General features: G+C 40.9%; 2 protein-coding genes across 3 annotated transcripts in view; both read left to right on the forward strand.

Moving 5' to 3' along the window:
• Window positions 1-3,232: 3,232 nt before the first annotated feature.
• On the forward strand, window positions 3,233-7,514 carry rbm8a (RNA binding motif protein 8A). Its single transcript, XM_085803629.1, has 6 exons — window positions 3,233-3,317; window positions 3,901-3,960; window positions 4,061-4,138; window positions 4,853-4,989; window positions 6,299-6,435; window positions 7,014-7,514. The coding sequence occupies exons 1-6, from the start codon at window positions 3,251-3,253 to the stop codon at window positions 7,060-7,062; spliced, it is 528 nt and encodes a 175-aa protein (XP_085659755.1). The 5' UTR covers window positions 3,233-3,250; the 3' UTR covers window positions 7,063-7,514.
• Window positions 7,515-7,819: 305 nt separating this feature from the next.
• otud7b (OTU deubiquitinase 7B) overlaps window positions 7,820-14,776 on the forward strand; it is a 39,447-nt gene continuing 32,490 nt past the window's right edge. The window contains exon 1 of one of the 2 annotated variants that reach the window (XM_085803630.1): window positions 7,820-8,048. The gene's annotated coding sequence lies outside the window, so the exon portion shown is untranslated. The remainder of the gene's footprint in view (window positions 8,049-14,776) is intronic. The other variant, XM_085803631.1, reaches the window with a different exon arrangement.

Consider the following 14,776-nt stretch of genomic DNA (forward strand, 5'->3'; position numbering starts at 1 on the left):
TGTTGTCTATTGCACTGATATATATATTTTTTCTTTTTCCTCCTTACATAGAGAAGGGGAACCCCTTTGCTGATTAGGTTACTTTTACTCCGGGCTCCCAGACCCCTTAAAATTGATGTATTATAAAGATGTATTAATTGAAGCAGGGAACTTTTTTGTGTATATATTTCCCTCTTCTTTTTTCCTCTGTGTGGGAATAGATAAGAGGTGTGTTTTGTTTTTGTTTACTCGAGTCATTTTTCTTTTGGATTCTTATCATTTTGCATATGTTTGCTTAATTTCATTTAAAAATGGCCGACATGTGTCTATGTATTATTTTACACTGTATTTACTGACCATGTCGTCAACTGATTGTCAGACCTGGTGGTGTTTCATTCACCCACGCCCATGGGTGGATCCTGTGTATCTACGTACTTAATGACCACCTGTAAGCATTTGTCTTGATTGACCTGACGAAGAGCGCACTGCTCGAAACGTTGTCCTTTTTATAGTCCTCTAATACATTTTTGTACTTTGGGGAGCTCATACAGTGTTGCGAGTCCTTTCCTGTTTTTGATTGTCTGTGGTTAACCCACAAATCTGTTTTTGTACATCTCAATAGTTGACTGTACTGTCACTGTGTGTGTGTGTCATGGGTCCTGCATTTCAAAGCATGTGGAACAGACAGTGAAAAATATTGTGCAAACAAAGTTGTAATGTTTTGTTTGCTGGGAGCAGTGAGGTCAAAATAACTGGATGAATCATTGTAATTTAAAGCTGAATAAATACGACTGAATGACTGTGCAGAAGATTCAGGGAGATACGAAGAAAGAATTCAAGGGTTCAAGGTTCGTTTTAGTTTACAAATCATTTTAAAATCCAAAATCCAAATTCAATTCATAATATACAGTAGACATGATCTTGTAAAAAGGGTCTATAAAAGGGCTAGCCTATAGCTTATGAACGGGGCCCAGAGACATCAAAACAACAATACAGTATATTATGAGAAACAATTCCTATTTATTCTACCCAACATCTAACCTAACCCTAAACATCTAAGGCAATTCCATAAGTACAAAGAGTTTATGGTTTAACACAATAATGACACAATATAAACTCATCAGGCACAGGTACATGAAACAAAAAACAGCAAGCCAAGCTTGATTTACACATATTTCAGCAGCAGTTTTTGTTTTAATCTCTTTTTAAAAATAGACAGTGATACAGACTCTTTAATCGTGCTCTCAGCCTCATTCTAAGTCTGTGGTCTTTTAACGGTCACACTAAGACTTGTACATTTCAGTTTCTGTCTCTTTCTCTTTATAAGTTGTTTCCCTCTCGTGTTGTATTCGTGAGTGGGTAAAGAAATTGGGATGAGATGGCAGAGTCTGTCATTGAGTCTAAATGCTACATCATACATTACACAGCATTATGGAAAGTGTTGCATTCAGTGAGTTTCAGAAGTTTGTAACTGTAGAAAAGAAGAAAATAAATTCTGCCTCATCTGCAGAGCTAAGCAATAAAGTTTTCACTAATTGATTGAGGTGTGATACTTAAAACCTCTATGTGTTTAGTTGCCTATTGTTGCAGGGGTGATGTCCATATTCACATGCCTACATGCTAGTTCAATATCCATAAGATTAAAGTTCAGGTCAGTTCTTATCTCACAAGCATCACACTGACCCCAGGCCTAATGGTTCTGAGAACTGTCAAATGGTGTCACATACAGTCTACCTCTTAACCTGTTACTACATGGACAGAGATGGACAGATGTCAGATACTAGATCACAAAGCTGATGGTTAAATATACTGAAATCTTTTAATAATGTGGTTAGTCCAAGCTGAACCCCCGCATGCAGCATATTTTAGATACAGATTCTACTGTTGCAACACTAGTGCAACATGGTGGTAAATGCTGAAGAAACTGACTGGTTTATTTTTTATTTATCCATCAGTCCATGTTTGTGTTGTGGTTTTTGGGTTGTGTAGGAAACTGGGAGAGGAGAGGGACTAATTTGCCTTTTAAAGTTTAATGGGTTCATCTGGTCTGGTTAGACGTGTGGTCTTTCTGGCACTGAACACTAGAGGACAATGTTGTGAGAGCAGGCATCTGAAACCGCTGCATGGAGAGTGAGGCCTGCCACCTTGTGTTGAAAACAAATTTTACTCAGTGGAGTCAGTGATTTCAAACTCACTGCTATAATCTGGGGAACACAGGTATTTGAACATGTCACTCACAATTATTCTCACATCACTGCAGCCTTCCCCCATGTCTGACAAGACTCTAACTACCTGACTTCTTTGTGCTCCTACTGCCAAAAAATAAAACCCTCCTGAAGGTTTCCTACACTCAGGTATTATATACGGAAAATGTTCAATAGCTACTAAGCTCTTGTGTATACATTTCTTTACTCAGTTGAGTGTAAGGTGGAAGTCTCAGTCTGGTAATCTGTATTGTTCCCGATTTATGAATTAAGCATTGGTTTATGCCCCTTCCAGAGTGTGAGTGAATAGTGTGAACCCTGCCAGTGATGCCCACCACTCTATTTAATTCTAAATGTCCAACTAATGGTAATCACTTTTAGCTCTGCTGTTCTATTTTCACTTTACAGGTATATACGTATCCCCTTTTCCATGTTTCAGTGCAGTATATTGATCTGCCTCAGCTGTACAGAGTCTGCTCTGATTCCACATGCAGGACATATGGAAAGATTAATTATATTTTTCTTGTTTCATGTTTATTGACGCATATAACAAGCAATGTAGGAAGCAATGATGTGCAAAAATACATAAACACACAAGTCTTTGTAGTTTTGTTGGTCTAAACATATGTTGCACAGTTGAGGTGCAGTAGCCTACAACTGTATTTGAATCAACAGACAACCCATTGGAATCAAAATAACATAACATTAAATACTTTGTTGTGTAGCCTACATGAGTTCAAGTTTTTCTATTCATGTAATCTTCCCCATTTGTCCAAAGTTAGGCTACTGTGAAAAAACTAATGAATCAGGCCACAGCTTATTTCTCTGAATTGCAAAAACAACAACAAACGAATTATCTAAAGTGTGTATTACCGATGCTTTTTTCCACAGGAAAGTCAGACTCAGTGAAAAATCCAAGAGTATTTCTTTACTCTTACTGGTATTACCAGAGACTTTGGTATTACCTTCTTTACGTACTTCTACGCAAACTGGCAACATCCGCCGGCACGTTTACTCTTTGTACTTACGCACGTTGCGTAGCTCAGTCGTAGACACACACAGACAACATGGCGGACGTTTTGGACCTTCATGAAGCGGGAGGCGAGGACTTTCCTATGGATGAAGATGGTGATGGTGCGATTATTATTTAGAGCTCTCCGCGGTAGATGCTCTGTGTTCCCGGTGTTCAAATTATGTGAAAATATTGAGGTCTACGTCAAAAGTGGCCGTAGCAGACGATGTAACAAACGCAGCCTGCGTGGTAGCAGGCCTGAGAAATGCTAACATGAAGCTAACCACACGCTGGAGGTTCATTCAAACGCTCTCTGGCGTTCGTTAAACTCGTCTTTAAACTTTTACCAAATATTTCCACTTCAGACATTATTAGCAGCCTCTCATATCTGTTACTTTTCCTAACGCCACGATGTTTACCGTGTTAAAGTCTGAACTACGAACCCTTAATGTTGTTAGCCGCCGCTAGCACGCTAGTTGAATCATCTCTAAGACGTTGGCTAAATGTTACTATTATGTTGCTTCGATTAAAGTGTTTGTGTAATTACACATGCGGCTCTTACGTGTTGGTGTCGGTTTGGTGTTATTGTAGCATGAGCTACATTATATTACTCTGTACATCATTGGGTCAAACTTTGGGAGCGTGGCAACAAATGTAGCAACAAACATTGCAAGGGGTTTGACCAGCTCCATTCTCTTTCCCCAGAGAGCATCCATAAGCTGAAAGAGAAAGCTAAGAAGAGGAAAGGACGAGGTTTTGGCTCAGGTGAGTTATCACTGTTATGAATTTCGTTTATGTACCCCGACCCGTTCTTGTGTAACAGGTTCATTTAATTATATTGTTATACGTGTGTTGCTGTTTGTAGAGGAGGGGGCCAGGTCCAGAATCAAAGAGGACTATGACACCGTGGAGCAGGATGGGGATGAGCCCGGCCCTCAGAGATGTAAGTGCTGCTGTTCCTATTAAAACTGAGAGCTGAACTGATACAGTCAAGTCTGTTGAACATGTTCAAAATTGCGTATACTATTTGTCAAATTGCAATATGTTACCTTGTCAGTTGTTTATGAAAAGGATTGGTGTGCAGCAATGCAGAAAACTAATATGTGACACATGTCCATTGTCCAATTTGGGTAATTTTCCAATACCTTAAGACCTATGCATTTAAATACCAGCCTCTATCTACTGCACCAGTCACATATTATCTTTTTTCCCCAACTAGGTAGCTTGAAGTGATGACATAACTCGTCTGTGAACTAGAATAACTTACAGATACTGTTGTATTTGTCTATATTTGTGCTGTTGTCTTAAATATTTCTTTTTCATAAACAATTTCATGTGTTTGTCTCGTACACAAAAAGCAGTGACAGACACCAAAGATAATTAAAACTAAAACAAAAATTTCATAAATTGAATGGGTAAAACACAAACAAAACTTATTAGGAGTAAATCATGGCAAGGAAATTGCAGTATAAAGATTGAGAATAAATTGGATTAAAGAAGAGATGTTAAACACTCAACAATATGCTGATCTCTGGAGAGAAAAGTGTTTCACAGTCCAGGAGCTGGCACATACAAGTCAAGTGATTGTAACTTTTGCCATAATAATTTATCCCTTTGCCTGGTTTATTATTTGACCTCTGTCTTGATCTTGTTGCAGCTGTGGAGGGCTGGATCCTGTTTGTGACAGGTGTACACGAGGAGGCCACAGAGGAAGACATTCATGACAAATTTTCTGAGTTTGGAGAAATCAAGAACCTGCATCTCAACCTTGACCGCAGAACAGGTTATCTCAAGGTGAGACCAGGGACTGTGTTGTAAGCCTGTTTGGGAGTTTCACTGTGTCCTTATTTTCGATGCACACTTGTTTTATAGTTCTAATTGACAGATCATCTGGGCCACTTATTTACTTACGATATTAGATTTATGTTTCTTTTTTTTCTTTTTTTTTACTTGTACATCTATTTTTTAGGGTTAGGGTTAACCCAGGGTGTACCCCGCCTCTCAGGATAACACGGTATAGAAAATGAGCGGTGAGCGGTATAGAAAATGAATTAATCTATTTTTTAAATTATCCAATATATGGTCAGCTTGGATGATACATTATACAGCTATACAGCTAATCTGCTAGGGAAGGTCAGGTCAGACAGACAAATGCGATGCGAAGTATAAAACTCAAAAAGGAGCAGAAACAGACTGATGTACTGATGAAGCCCTGCAACTGTTTTCCCATGTCCCAACTGGGCTACCGTCTGTGTTTTTAACACTGTGGCTGGAAACAGTAAGTTACCTCAGTTGGAAAATTGAACAACTGCCCTGATTTAGCTGCCTTTGCCTTATTTAATATCCTATTAAATCTAATGCTGATGATCTAACCCAGAAATTACTGAAAGGTTTTACTTTCATTATTTCTTTCTAATGCAGGGGATGATGTACAAACCCCAGAGTTGTTTTCTGTATTCTGTCTTTTTTTCATCATCACAAGTATTAAAACAATCTCCTATTGCAGGCACAATGGACGTAGGTTAATCTGTGAATCACATTCCTCATACTGGAAAAAATGACATCGAAGACGGGCAGAATTAAAATGACTAGACAATGTGCAAATATTGTTTCAGACAGTTTCTGTTTTTCCTGGTCCAGATTCATACATAGTTTTTTTCCCCCTAACCTTTCAGTATGAGCTGTACTTACAGCCACAAGGTGGCAGCATTGTTTTAAATATGAAGTAAGAACAAAACACCTTCGGCCTGAAACCCTTTACTGTCTTCCATCAAAACACTGAGTGTCCTATAGTATTACAGGCTGTTGGGAAATTGACATGATGTATTAACCATCAAATACACTTAATTTATTGTCTCTTCAATGGGTCAGAGACATATCTGGTATTGATCGTACCTTTGTGCCAAGTTGAAAATGAGTCTGCTGAGTAAGCCCACTGGTTTCTGCAGAGTCATAACACCTATAAGCCTGAGGAATACTCTTTAATGATCAGTTGTTTTGTTTGTCTTGTTTTTTGTTTTGTGTGTTAAACATTGCCAAATGCCCAGACAGTGTTGCTATGAGTGTGCAATGACTCTAATGATGTCCTAATAACTGTCCCTAGGGGTATGCACTGGTAGAGTATGAGACATACAAAGAGGCCCAGGCTGCCATGGAAGGGCTCAACGGTCAGGACCTGATGGGCCAGCCGATCAGCGTTGACTGGGGATTTGTCAGAGGGCCTCCCAAGAACAAGAGGAGGTGAGGCTGCCATGTTCATTGATGAGTTTTGCTTGTGGCGACAGTAACTTGTTGGTACAAGAAGTGTTATCTGAATTGTACATGTTGCACTTTGTCAATTACAATGTTGAAAGAATACTATGATGACAAAATGTGATTTTATCTTACTAAACATGGCTTGTTTGTAATGTTGCCAATGTAGTTATTGTATCCAACTATCCAGCTAGGTCAATGTGAAAAAACTGCTCCAAATTATTAATTCAATTGGGTTTTTCAACACTAGAATTGTGTGATTGAAAGTAGACAAAGACATAGGGGGTTGGTCTATTTTTCCCTGTATTTCCTCATATTCATCATCTCACAGTTTTGGAGTAAAGGTCAGTTGTCATACGGTTCTTTTCTTTGACAACTGCACTGCAGTCGTCCATTGTTGTTTGGCTGCAGTCATTTTGGTTCGACTGCTTTCATTCCAGCAGTCAGGGGTATTTTAAAGAGGGCTTTATCCCAAGCCATGAATTTGTCAAAGCCATCAGCCTTTATTCCAGAAATGACAGAACAGTATTTTCCTTTTTCTAATCCGACCATGTGTTTTGTCCCAGGGCTGGTGGACGGAGACGCAGCAGAAGTCCAGACAGGAGGCGGCGTTGAGTTTGGTAGTCGTCACTGGCCAGAGGAGATGTCGGTTGCTTTGACAGGAAGCTTATAATCTACCCATCTTCTCGTACAGAGCTAACTAATTTTTGTTTTTTGTACAATATTTTTCAGTAATAGTTGTATGGCATGTAGTTGTGAAATTTCAAATACTTTGAAAAGGAATTGGTTTTATTAAAATATGAAAGAAGGTGTCTAAAGCAGCATTGCATTTTATTGTGAAATGTTTATGCTGCTTTACAATGTAACAGACAAGATATTCTCCAAGCTATGTCAGTAAAACTTTGTTTATACTTCCAATAGCCAACTTGTAGGTCATACATGTTTATGGTGATTCATTTTTTTCCTCAAAATGTTGTTTCAGTTTTCTCACTGCTACATGCATTTTATTGTGCTGGTGTGCTTTGTTTTGTATTACTTTGGGAAAATTAAACTTTTAAAATCCAAAACGTGTGGACTGTTGTGTTGGGTTTACATCATCCGAGATGACCTCACCCGGGCAGTGGTGACGCCCCGGCTATTTTGTCAACTCTGAAGCACCTGTCACTCTGGACTCGGTGACACACTCATAGGCCACTTGCACAAAACCCCTGGCCCCTTATTTCCCTGCAGCCAATTGCCAAATGAACGTTTTTTACTTGGTTGCTCTCATTTGGTGTTTACTCTATCGGAGAACGTCAGTCAAAGCCTACGTGAACAGCCATTGGTTCCTATAAATGTCAATAAAATGGACTCTCCTCTCTGATTGGATGGTTATGTGTGGGGGCGGGCCGTAGTTCTTCGGTTGACGTTGTTGTTGTAAGTGGTGGAGAAATTACTTTGTCGGTTGTGGTCCGGTTTGGGATTTCATGCTTACTTCCAGCCGTGAAGATGCTAAAAAGTTAGGAATTGTTGGTCGTGGAAACGTTTATGTTATTCCCAAGTCGACGCTTGCTCGGAAACTTAATGGGACGACGGAAACAACATCTGCGACGCCGTTCAAGGTAAGCAGTAAAGGGATACTCCAGCTACCAGCGTTAATGTTAGCTAACGTTAGCTGCTGATTAGCCAGGCTGGAGGTAGCCACTTGCTAGCCCAAACGTTACGGTCCGGTCTGCGCTGAAAAATAACCACAACACTTTTCTATGACGAGAGCCCATGCAGGCGCAATGCAGCTGTCTAAAGGCACGGATAAATTGTCTGTTACATGAAAACTTCAGTTGTCGGGCTGTGTGTTAACGGTGCCCGAGCCCCATGCGTTTGAACGCCTCAAATGCGTTTATGTAAGCATGTGTATTGTTCGTTGATATTTTGTTTCAGAGAATAGTCGTAGCCATAATAGCTGGCTCAGAGTCAACATTTAGGACATCAGACATTATCATCAAACAGCATCGAGCTGTATCTGTTTGGCATTGCGAGCAGGTTGGTGAACAGAATTGTTTACATTTAGCTTTTCAGGCTGCCTTTAGGTTAAACGCTGCATTATAAAGTAACACTGAATGGGAGACAGGTCCTATATTTTCCCTCTTATCACTCCTGTTTTTGCATGCGTTAGATCTTTTATCAGACAGCTTTCAAAGAACCTGCCAGTCACGATCCAGATTATCTGAGCCCAGGTTTTTATTTGAGGTGCATGCGTGATGTAACGTTTACTTTTAGCATCAGCTTAGAGTTCACAGTCATAGTCCCTCATGTGTATTTTCGTACTTATAATAGGCAACGACTGGTTTTTTAATGTTAAGTGACTAACCTGATCGAGTGAGTCAAGTCAGCAGCGCAATTTCTTCCTCTACACCAGCCCCTGCCAGATATATGTGACTGCTGCCTGAGCTGTCTGCCCAGTCAGTGGATCAGGGCTCTGTGCTCGTTATGAAACTGGGACTCGGGGGTCTTTTAGCCGTCATTTCCAGCATCACCGCGATGGGAGAGGGTAGCGTTACACTTTGTCTTGAATTATTCAGGTCTTGTATGCGTGGCCCTCTTGTTTGCTCGGACAGCAGGACAAACAGTCAACGTGGAAAAGTAGGACAGAGGTAGAAGTTCTCTGCTGCAGTTTCTAGCCTGCAGGGACCGCTTATGTTGTTATAAAGCTGCTGGAAACACATGCAGCTGTAAGAGGGGGAAACCTTGCGAGGTTGATGGAATTTCAAGAAACTGGGTATGGTATTGTGTAGTAGGAAAAAGAAACGCATCCAAGTCCAAGTCTTCCACCTGTATTCATTCATTCCAGTGAGTATAGGGCCCAGACAACAAGACACAAACTGATGCAGAGGAGACTGGTGATCGGCAGCAGTGTGGAAAGTTCCAACAAACTACCATTTTTATCTCCTAAACAGAGAGTAAATTTGTCCGATCTGTCTTTCCCTAAAGCAAGTGACCACCTGTGTGTTTATGCATGAATGTATCTCCCCAGATGATGACTTTATTTAAGTTTCCTGACAGTGCTAAAATGCACTGTGCAGTGATGCTGCCAGACCAAAAAGATCTTCATACCCTGCTAGTATAAAGTCTCTGTCAGGGTGTGTGAGGTTGCACTGTCAGGCTTCATTATGCAAGTCTTGAACACTTCAAGGAACATATTGATGCACACAGCAGCACAGCGAGCACCTCGGGCAAGTATTTTAAGTGGGGTGTAGCATCCTTCCTTATGCAGTACACATTCCCAACTCACACAGGGTGAGGAAGGAAAACATCAGTAATTTTGTCTCACCGACCGCACGGTCAGACGATAAACATAGTCGAGCCACAGCTGATCAGATGATCGATCCCAGTTTGAATGTTTGAATGTGTTTATTGGTCAGTGCACTTAAGAAATGCAATCAATCATGACCTATCAAAGCTTTTCTATTGACTTACTTAATTGTTCTGTTAATCCAAATCAAAATGTGTGGTTAGATCTGTACAGCTTAACTGTATTGTGCTAATCATTTCACAATATCATTGAAGGAGTATGATATACAGGCGATGACACAGCTGATAATAATAGTAAATTGTTTTCTGTTGCATTCACTGTTAGTCAACATACCGTACTGGGTGTTCATAACATGAGTCGGCCACCGTCACCACTGCTGCTCAGCCTGTCAAAATACAACGCTCGCTTTTTGCAGTGAATGATTTCACACCGTTGGTCTGTGACCATGTTGTTACCACACTGACTATATAAAAGTGTGTATGCGGGCACTTGGTATACATTTTGGAATCAATAATAGTACAATGACGGTGTTGTTGATACCAGCTAGCAGATATTTGGTCTCTAATGGTGCCAAGAAGGTGCATGTCGTCCTGAGAAGAAGGGTTTGTCATGGAGCTGCGTGGCTCAGTGGCAGTGTGTTTATTAGCACACTGTTTTTCTTTTTTCTCTATTGCGTTATCATATCATAAAACACTTATCATACCATCAGTAGTTAAATTGAAGTAGTCCCAGGTTATAATTTGTCAAAGATTGCAGTTGGTTTATATCTCTGGTGAAACACGTGTTTCATGGAGCATTACTGAAGCATTCAGTCTTATTATCGTAACTATCATTTATATACTCAATATCTTTAACATGGAATTTTGTGCAGGACGGCTGTGGCTCTTTTGACTACCTTGGTGAATATAGTGTTTCACAGGGCAACTATGCTGCTTCAGCAACACAGACGGTATGAAATTTTAAATTCGTCCCTTGTCGGGCTCCCCCAAACAGCTGCTCCCTAAGTGTGTGTGTGTGTGTTTGTGCACGAAGGATCCAGTGTCAGTTTCAGAGGCTGGCTCTTTGGCCGTGGAGGTATTCCCATAGGATCTCTCTCTCACTCGGTCAGATTAATAAGTTACTAGATGGATCCCTCTTCAGGTTAGTAGGGCAAACACAGTTTTGTGTCAAACAAACCATGTTCCACTTAATTTCGCAGTGTAGCCCATTTCGTAGACTGGAAGAGGCATCAGAGCAGGAGTGAAGTCTAGCACTTCATACTGAAAGCAATTGTCAACATCAATAAAATAACACATGAAAAAAACTCCCGTCCATAGAGCTTGGTATTCATGCTCTGATCTCTAAACAGCAGGTCTGGTACAGACCGTAGCAGACGCGATAGGAAAGAGAAAACTACCTCCGTCCCTGCATGGCCACAGTGAGACGGGGATCAATAGGTGGCTTGTCTCTGAGAGGCCTCTGTGTCCAGACAGCAACTCATAAAACTTTTTTGCAGACCCACCCTCTCCAGCATGGCTGGTTGCCTGCCAGTCTTGTGACACAGCAGCCCGCCTGTGCCCAGGACCGCCTGTGTGTCGGGGTGGAGAGAGCGAGAACCGAGGCATCTACCTGTGTGCCAGCAGCTGCTTGACTCAACAGCGCATTGTGGATAGCAGCAGGCCTTTTAGGATTATATTTAGATAATTCACACAGTTGTTACACAACACTCTAGCTATGAAGTGGGCTGGAGCGGTAATATGAGGAAGTCTTATGATACCAAGCAACCAAAATACCATACAGCACGACATGCCACTCCCACAAGTGAAGCTATGGTAATGAGAGCTTGCTGTATCACTTACTATAAGCGCCTCACCTTGTCTTCCTCTATATACAGTACAGGGTGGGGGAGTGAATAAAGACCAGTCTGATCTGCCTTGTGAAAATGATTTAAAGTTAATTCATAACATTTCAAAGGTGGCTCACATAGTGTTGCGTGCCCAAAGAAGCAGAATCGTCTTTTGTGTCACCTCTTGTTTGTGACTGTTGTTGCTTTTTGTTAACGTTGTCGGCCTGTTGCGGCCTGTCAATGCGAAGGCGTTTTCTCGTGCGTTGAAATAATGTGGCTGTTTTTTGAGAAAATGAGACAAAGTCAAAATACTTCATTGTAGTCTTGAAATAATAAGGCTTATGATATCAAATCCTGAAAGACACACAGTCTTATTGGTTATTAATTTGGTGCACTCTCCTCACATGACCTCTGGTTTTTCCTCTTTATTTTTTAACTAAATTCTGTCAAATTTAGTAGAATTATTGTTTTTCTTCTGTTATCTTCTTACAGTGCTTAAATGATACCATGTTTTGTTGTAGGCCTTTTTATGTAACAGTATTTGAAGTGAATCAACAATTAACAGCATCAGTGAAATATTAAGTGTAGGGTCACAAATGTTAGAGAGTAATTGGAAATTATGTTCGATCTTAAAAAAGATAACCTTATAAAAATAACCTTATAATAATGAATGACATTATGTGGCGCGCTCCAAAACGGATAAACTGGCCTTGTTGGAGCTTTGTTAGTTTGTGAGATCTGTTGTCATATTAATATCCCTTTGTGCTGCTTCCAGACCTTCTGACAAATAAATTGAATTCAATCTAATGTGATCCGACTGTGATAAAGTCACTTCACAGACTGAGTCAGACGACAGAAAGCTACAGCCCGTTACTGTTGTATCTGATAAACAACAGTACTGTTAAATCTGTTAGCTGTAACCGCCGCTTGTTGATGTTTATTTCAGAGTATCATAACAATTGAAAAATTAGATTTAGATTCCACTGTTAACACAGAAACAAAAAAGTGTCGTTTTTCCTGTATGGTCTGAGAGATGCGGCTCCCTCCCTCCCTCCCTCCCTCCCCCCCTCCCTCCCTGCTCTGTTGATCCAGGACAGCAGGAGTAATCCCACACACAGCCCTGATGAGGAGCCTGCCACCCAGCATGACATCACACAGGGAGTGACGTGAAGTCACCCTGCTGTGTACAGGGCCCGGCCTGCAGCACGTGGGGATTCACATGAGCATTAGTCCTGCCCGCCTGCAGAGGCTGGTGCTCGTTTAGCCGCTGGCTTTAGCTTTAGCCGGGTTTGGTTGGCTTCACATTCAGGCTGACTTAGCAGGAGCTGATCTTGAATGTTTGACTGCGTCCTGTCTTCTTGTAACATGAGGGGCTGCAAGTGATAGATGTATTTTATTTCCAGGGTCAGAGCCTTTTTGGAGTTGACGCTCTCTAGTCTGCAGACGGTCTTGTTTTGCAGGAGTGGAATGAATGTAATTAATTCTAAAACACCAGAGCCTAAGATCACATTAGTGTCGAAGCGATGTCTTAACATTCCTTCAGGGTTGATATGCAAATCAAAGCAGTAGTCATCTCACTTGTCTTTTTACGTAATATTAACCACATTGTTTGTAGACTAAGCAAAAGGGATATTTTGGCATCACTGCCAATCCTGAAGCAGCACTTGTTGCCAGTGTATAGTGTAATCTACAAATACGCTTAAGACCAATGTGAGAAGTTAGGTTTAGCAGCTTTAGATGTTATGTTTTTAAATATTTCTTTTTGTGAATCATTTTTATTTGGAGTATAATATTTTTCTAGCTTTCACAATTGACATAACATTACAAAGATACTTATTCTTTTGTCGTGTATTATTAATATAAATAGTGTTAGGTCAAGAAACTGTTTCTAGTTTGTTGTTAAAAACATTAACTTTTGGGAGTGATGTTCTGCTTTGCAAAACAACAGCATGAAAAAGCTCTCCAAACCTACTAAAGTGTCTAGCTTAAACATGACAGTATACATTTGAAGTGTGTGGGCCCTGTGGGAGTCCTGTAGTATTCCTGCTATGCTTGGCCTATATTTGCAAACACATTTCAATTATTTAAATCATCTTAATCATTGTATGTGCATATTCTATAACTCACTGTTGAACATCCCCAGCCTTGGCTAATAAATAGGTGGGCAGTGTTCAGATGGATGCAGAGGCTTGTGTTTCTTTACAGAGACTAGAAATCGATAAAGAGGCTGTCGGGGCCAGATGAGGACTTCTCACCCACAGAGTCTGGAGTTCAGGTCGGCATCTTTCCAGAATACAGAACGTGAAGCAGTTTATCCATCTATCTCTGCGCAGCCGTCCTTCAGAGGCAGAACAACACTGTGTGCTCTGCAGCACTCACTCGTCATGTTTTGGCCCCCCCTCCTGCACTAAAACCGTAACGCATTGATCGCAGATTAGCTTCCACATCCCTCCCTCACTTTGAGGATCAGATACCCTCATTACATTTTCTGCTGTTTCAGGTCTCCACCACCTGACACTGTGCACAGTGTAATGTGGTCTTTGTGTGGAATGTGGGAATGTCACTCTCGGTCCCTCGTAGCCCCCTCTCTGCAGCAGCCTGCTTTCATGTGGCTGTTAATTAGCACTCCTTGACTCGTGATTACTGGGCCCGACTGTGGTGGCACACACCCCAGGCACCAACTAGGAACTTGCGAGGCCAGCTAAATAAACCGCCTCAACACTCGGACAGTGGAGGAGAAAATAAATCTTCCCCCTATGGGTGGACAGTGTTAAAAGCCCTGTAGTGCAGTGCCACCGTCTACTTTGTTCACCCTGCAACACTCCACCTAAAAAAAACAACACCAAGCGTCAGCTGCGAGGAACTTGTACAGAGTGTGTGAGGCTGATGTAATGTTGGCCATCTGCAGTGCATGCCAAAAATGATTGGACCACGGACAGGCCGATTTCACTCATAGGTGGCAAAAAAAAAAAAAAAAGATTGTATGTGGCATATCCATAATTCAAAAATCATTTTGCAACACTTAAAGTTGCATCTAAAAATGATTTTCTGATCATGAATCCATGAAGTTTGTTCAGTAAAATATGAAAAATGACCACCACAAGTTACTGATAACATCACTCAGACGTTGAATTGATCTCTTTAGTGTTTGGGGTAAAATTTGAACTATCATCATTCATGTAGTTGTTAATTTGCAACTGAAATCTTGCCCCAAA

This window comes from Trachurus japonicus, chromosome 16 (assembly GCF_045865225.1).
Source record: "Trachurus japonicus isolate A0001 chromosome 16, Traja_1.0".
Lineage (NCBI taxonomy): Eukaryota > Metazoa > Chordata > Actinopteri > Carangiformes > Carangidae > Trachurus > Trachurus japonicus.